This window comes from Daucus carota, chromosome 9 (assembly GCF_001625215.2).
Source record: "Daucus carota subsp. sativus chromosome 9, DH1 v3.0, whole genome shotgun sequence".
Classification (NCBI taxonomy): domain Eukaryota; kingdom Viridiplantae; phylum Streptophyta; class Magnoliopsida; order Apiales; family Apiaceae; genus Daucus; species Daucus carota.
The window spans coordinates 6078233-6085327 of NC_030389.2; the positions used below are offsets into that span (position 1 = coordinate 6078233).

Here is a 7095-nt window from a genome sequence, read left to right on the forward strand (position 1 = left end):
TCTTACACCAACAAAGAATGAGAGAGATAGTTGAAAATGAGAGAGATGTCGAGAGAGATGAGAGTGATGAATGAGAGAAGATGGTGCAGCCCTTTATAGTGCCCTGATGTTTATTAGTAGCACGTGCAATTACAAAATATAGACTTAAATTTCGTTATGTCAATTTACTAAATAGCCGATATAGACCAGTATGACACCTACTTGTTAGATGGACAGTTTGGTAATTTGAGGACTGAGTGCCTGGAGATAGCAATGTAAATATGTGGCTGTAGCAAACTGATTCTGTTTTCAGTGGTGGGCCCTCGAAATTTTCATAAATACCAATACAATCCAACAGATTCTACCGCAATCTAATTGATTACTCCTCGGTCCCATGTTAGTTTGGTCCCACATTATTCTCATTCAAAAGTTTCAAATTTATCGATTAAGGGGCCGTTTGGGTGAACTTAAAATAAGTAATTCTTGCTTAAAATAAAAAAGTGGAGCAGAAGTTAGAAGCGAACTAAAAGACTTATAAGTGATTAAAGTGTTTGGAAAAGAAGTAGAAACTCTGAAACAAAAGCTAACATTCCTAGCTTTTTATAAGTGTTTTTTGACTTTTTACACAAACGGTACGAATAAGTGCTTCTAACTTATAAACTCATACGTCTAGCTTATAAGTTGCAAACAAACACCCACTAACTTTTCAAGACTCAGCTTATGAGCTGGAGTCATGTATTAAACCTGAGAATCCTCCTTCCTTTCGAATTACTATTCCCTCCGTCTCTCTGTGATGTATATGCTTGAAATGGACACGAAAACTAACAAAAGTGTATAAATTAGTGTAAAGTGACGAGAAAGAGAAAGAAAAGTAGATAAAGTGGCGGGACTCATGAAAATATTTAATTGATAGATTTGAAAAAGTAGATGGAAGTAGTGGGTGGGTGAGATTTTTATATTATAAAAATTTACTATTTTGGGAAATATTTGAAATGTATAGAATTGAATGGGACATCCCAAAAGAAAAGTGTATAGAAATCAAAGGGACGGAGGGAGGGAGTAATAGTCTTCTTATACCTTTTTACATATTTTTAAAGTTTTGACTACGGACTTATAAATATTATTTTTTAAATTTTTTTATAAATAAAAATATGGTAATAATTAGTGAAATATATAAGTTAACAAATCAAAACCTGAGTTGGTTTTTTTTTAAAATTTATTGATTACCGTTAATCTATTGATTAATGAGATAAATTAGTTGGCAAAATAAAATCTGATTAGTTAGATATTCTTTGGAAATTATGAAATTGATTAGATTCAATGCATTCATTTTTTGACATAAATCCGGTGACGGCCAACAGAATCTTAATTGCAATTTCGTACCAAATTGGTTAGATTTAAATATTTGCATTAGTTTGTTAGAGCAATTCTAAACGTGAAAAATCCTCACCTAAAAAGTGAGTTGGTATATCAAAAAGTAAAAAATATAGCCAATTTCAAAAAATATCACAGTCTAACCGTATCCGTATCGATCACTTATCCATAATTATAGGCCAAACTCCTATCGATGACTATATTTGTCGAACCTCTACAGCTTGTAAGAAATCTGTATGAAGATTACATATCATTTATTATCATATAGAAGTGGTATATCATATTTATAATAATCTAAAATATTAATGAATTACTATTTTTTAATTATAAATAATCAATATAGCTAATACATTGAAACACAATGTCTTACTGGTTGAGCAAATTTTACATAATATCTACAGGTCCAACTTATCCAACCATTATACTTAGCCAACCATTATAGTTAACACCATTTGAGATGCTCTTAGAGCATGTCCAATGCATTGACTATAATGGTTAGCTAAATTGGATCTATAAGATCTTATAGATATTATTTAAATTTTTTTTGAATTCGTAACATTTTTTGTTTCGATGATACTACTTATATTGATTGCATGACTATATTTTATATATAATATGTTATTATTATTTCAAGTTGTTATTATAAATAAAAAATATATCAATCTCGCATTCGTTGTCTCCGGTCATTCTAAGGTTGCGTTCACTTGGATGGAATGAAATGAGGGGAGAATGGAATGAAAATATATAGACAAGTTTTATGGAGAAAGAAGAAAGTATGAGACAATAATGATTAAATATGAGTGAGTTAAAACTCCATGAAGAAGATGATAGGAAAAGATGATGAACAAATGGAATGAACATTCCTTTCAAAACACGTGGGTTAGATTTTTAGTTAAAATAGTTAGAATGGAACGATTGAAGGAATGAAAATTATAAATAATTTCACTATTCACTCACAATATATAATACAAATTTCATTTCATTCTCCACTCATTTCATTCTATTCATGTGTACACAACCTAAGAGTTCCGGTTCTCGGAGGAAGATCCGTCAAGCAGACACAAAAGGCCTCATCATCATCTTATCGAAAATAAAGATAATTAGAGTTGTAAACAAACCGAGCTGGTGGTTAAGAAACTCGACTCGACTCGGTTCGAATCTCGACTCGGCTCGTTAACGAGCTCGAGTTCGAACAACCAAACCTGTTCGATAAGCTTAACGAGTCGATCCGAGCTTCTTACATGTCCGACTCGAATCGATTTTGACTTGAACTCGAGTTCGACTCGTTAAACTCGAACTCGAACTCGACTCGGTAAACTATATACACTAAAAAAATTCTTATTTATATCATTTTAAGAATGGATTAGCAATAAGACTTTTGGTTTTTGTTCTTTTTTGAGACTTTTAATTTTTATTATCTTTTAAGCGTGTGGATAAAATCAAAGCCAAAAAATGGAAAAAAGTTGAAATTTTTATCGATCGACTCGGCATCGAATCGACTTGGTTCGTTAAGAACTCGACTCGGTGTTAACGAACTCGAGTTCGAACCAAGAAAAAAGATCAATAAGATAATCGAGGTTGGCTCGACTCGGTAAAAAAGAGCTCAACTCGAACTCGAACTCGATAAAACTTGATCCGACTCGGTTCGTTTACAGCCCTAAAGATAATATATATGGGACACGCAACTTAGTCTCGACGTATATGAATTTAAACGGAAAAAACTTGCAACTAAACTCCTGTTATTCCTCTGACAACCTAAACAAACGCGACTGATTCGCTCACTACTACAAATTTTAACTGAGGAGACACTACTTATATAATAAAAAATTAATAATCTAAATATATTATCATAAATACTAGAAGTCGTGAAATTTTACTTGGTTGTGTTATTATTCAAAAATAATGTGTCAAACTCTATAAATAATATTTTTACTCTTTGAACTGAAATTTAGAGATACTTGATTGATATTTATTGTAACTTTAATGATTGAAATGATATCCCGTTAAGATCAGTATGTGAAGTGATATATGAACTCTACTTCAGTGACCAATTTGATATTTAACCCAAAAATTTAAACGCACTCTTGATGGTGAAAAAAGTAGAACACGAACCCTAATTTGATAGAAAATTGGGTGATTGTGTGTCGTACAAGAAAAACGAATATATAAATTCCCTTGGACCATCGGTTTAAGTGCATAATCCGCCTCTTATATATATTTATCTTTGTGGATTCAATGGCAACTGATGAGGAAGAAAACAAAAACCCCAACCCTAGTCTTCCTGAAGACCTAATACACGACATACTCTCCAGACTTTCGGTGCAGACTCTTTTACAATTCAGGTCAGTTTGCAAATCCTGGTTATCCTTAATTTCTAGTTCAAGTTTTATCAGAACTCATCTCTTGAAATCAACTAATGACCCTCTCTACACTCACCACGGTCTTGTTTTGTGTGAATGGAATTGGTGCAATTGTTTCGGCATCTACATGGATCCCCGGACATGTTCTCTCAATACTTTTTTTAATCGGCCCTTTACTTATAAGTCCTGGCGTATAGTTGAAGATAATAAGTTAATAGATAAGTTTAGTATTTACAATCAAGGTGTTATTCAGGTGAGGAATGTGGTGGGTTATTGTAATGGATTGGTTTGTTTAGCATGTAATATGAAAGTATACGATATATATTTTTGGAATCCAGCCACTAGAAAAGTAAGAAAACTGCCGAATCTTGAGCCGAGGAAATTCGAAAAGGAGGATATACAGTGGTGTCGCTGTGGGTTTTGCTATGATGAATTGAATGATACTTTTAAAGTATATTCTGTTTGTAGAAGTTATGATTTTGAATATGAAGTGTCGGTTTATAGCTCAAAATCGGATTGTTGGAGAGTCATGGGAGATTTTCCTTGTTCGAACGATAAGGCGTATTATGTGTCGAAATCTCCTGCAATATTTGCAAATGGACTTTTACATTGGGTAATTGTTGGTGAGTCGTATGAAGACGAGCGTATTATTTCTCTTGATATAAAGACAGAGACGTATCGGGAGATTTTGCTGCCAAAATTTAGAGAAGAAGAAGGTGAATACATCATCAAGTTTGGAAATTTCAGCAATAGTCTTTCTCTGATTTGTGACTTTGACGACTATGCTGATTTGTGGATATTGAAAGGATGTGGCGGAGAAGAGTTTTGGACAAAATTGCTCACCATCTCGTATATGGATACACTAGAATATTACTGGCGTCTAAAACCGATCTGCTTTTCAGTGAATGGAGAGATTCTGCTGCTACACAACAATAAAACCATACTACTATACAACACCAAGGATAAAACATTCGATGAGCTGTTAGATTTGGATTTTGTTGGACTCCCACGGTGGCCTGAAGCCGATGTTTATACTTACGTTGAGAGCCTAGTTTCACCGTGACTCTGAAACTGAGAGTGTTCAAGTTCGTTTACTTTCAATATTTTAATTTGCTTTAATTCTTGGTTAGTTGTTTTATCAACTCTTTTTTACTGTAAGTATGTGTTCCAGACATGAATTGCTCGTTTAATATTCACATTGTGGGGTTGAATTCATGTCTTTTTGTTGAATTCTTTTGGTTATAAACCCGTTCTTCTTAGCTTTTTGAAGAAGTTTTTTTAGATTTTAAGCATTTTATTGTTGCAAAGTGATTTGTGCTTTAAAACCCCTGGTATCTCTTTGCTATATTTAAGCTCTAAGAAAAGTTTTATCAGGGCCGGTTTTGAGGGAGTGCAACAAGTGCAACAGCACAGGGCCCATGAAAATTTAGGGCCCCCAATTTATGATTACTTCTTTTAATCTTTTGGTATTATCTTTTGATATACTCATGATAAATATAATATAATATTAATATCTCTTTAATTTTTATCATTATTTTATTTAAACACTAATCAATTCTCAACTCCCTCTCTCTCCCCGCAAACTAGTACACTGTACAAGCAATAAATCTCACACGTCCACACACATATTTAAGTCTAACTACTCAAAAAACAAACAATTTTTCACTTGTAGTAGTCTAATTTTGTTAATGATATTTTGTTATTTTAAATATATTAAAATTTTGTTTTATCATTTGGAAGGGGCTCATTCTTAAAGTCAGCACAGGGCCTCAAAAAAATCCCAAACGGCCCTGAGTTTTATCCATGCATTATAATATCACAAGACATCTGCCACTAACCATGTTGAAATATAGTATAAGATGTATTTGGGGCCTTTCTTCAATATCTTAAAATTTTAGATATCAGCCAACTTTACGCTATGCAAGCTCAACTGTAAATGCTCATAGAGCTCAAAACAAGCACGAGTACGCGGTCACTTCAATGGAGTGACCCTCTCGGCTTCAACAACCCTACAACCCATGAAAGTTATAAGCACTAATTATTTAAACGTAAGATCAAAGTCCAGTGAGGGTCTGCAAACGAAGATTAAACTGCTACAAAGATCAGAGCAACCCGACAACAGTAGCCATTTGCATGTTAAACAGGGGGAAGGGTTTACCATAGCAAATCTAAACTGAAAATAATTATAATGGTAATTCCTATTGACACCTCAGTGCAAAATTATCAATCGGATCAATATTACATCCCTTGCACTACGGGAAAACAGGTCAAAACCGACCGCCAGAATCGGTCGGTTATGAACAATATCGGTCGGTTATAAGCCTAAAACCGACCGATATGGCTGGTCGGTTAAACCCTGGTCGGTTACGCGAATTGGTCGGCTTTAACCCTTAAAACCGACCAAGTGTGTGGTCGGTTATGTGCCTTTTTGTTCCCAGAAAAGTGGCCCCACTTGATGCCACCTGTCACCACGTGTCAACACGTGTCACACCACGTCAGAAGCGACTAGTAAAACCGACCGACTTAAGTGGTCGGTTTTGTGCTTTTTATCTGGGTTGACTTTGACACAAAACCGACCGCAGTCAACCTTCTGCCACGGTCGGTTATGTGCGGTCGGTTATGAGTCGGTCGGGTTTGTGGCAGAAGGCCACCCTGATTCACATAACCGACCGTCTCATAACCGACCGACTCTTGATGAATGCGGTCGGTTTTCTGGGTTTTATGTGATGAGCACGGTCGGTTATAGTTGAATGCGGTCGGTTTTCTGGCATCAATATGGTAAAAAGTGGTCGGTTTTGGGACCATTCGGTCGGTTTTACTGGGTGAATTTTTAAAAAAATTGCAGCAGAATCTGCAGTTTCCAATCAATTCCCTGTACCAAAATCATACCAACCAAACAATCAAACCAAGCATCCTAAACAACCAAACATTACAAAATACCAACAACAAAATTAAACGAAACAATTCTAATTAAACCAAATCCAAACATTCTAATTACAAATCCAAATCCAAACAATTCAAAATCCAAACATACTAATTACAAATTCAAATCCAAACATTCAAACAATTCAAAACCCAAACATTCACAATCCAAATCCAACCACTGTCTTAATATATACCATCCGTTAAAATTAAAATATAAATTACACTAATCGGTCAATGAAACATCGGATGATTCACCACCGCCGTCGCCACCATCTTCGCCACCGCCTTCACCACCGCCTTCCCCGCCGTCTTCGCCACCGGCTTCGCCTTCACCCTCATCATCCGTGTTTTCATCCGTCTCCTCATCCACATCCGTGTAATCTTTCTCTCCCTCTTGCGCAGTTGCCTACAAAAACATGTCAAACAATTAGAAATCCATTCATTTTTACATATCAAC

General features: G+C 35.0%; 1 protein-coding gene across 1 annotated transcript; it reads left to right on the plus strand.

Annotated features, from left to right (window-relative positions):
• Nucleotides 1-3588: 3588 nt before the first annotated feature.
• Nucleotides 3589-4776, plus strand: LOC108201151 (F-box/kelch-repeat protein At3g23880). The gene has a single exon (XM_017369452.2). The coding sequence runs from the start codon at nt 3589-3591 to the stop codon at nt 4774-4776; it is 1188 nt and encodes a 395-aa protein (XP_017224941.1).
• The last annotated feature ends 2319 nt before the right edge of the window (nt 4777-7095 follow it).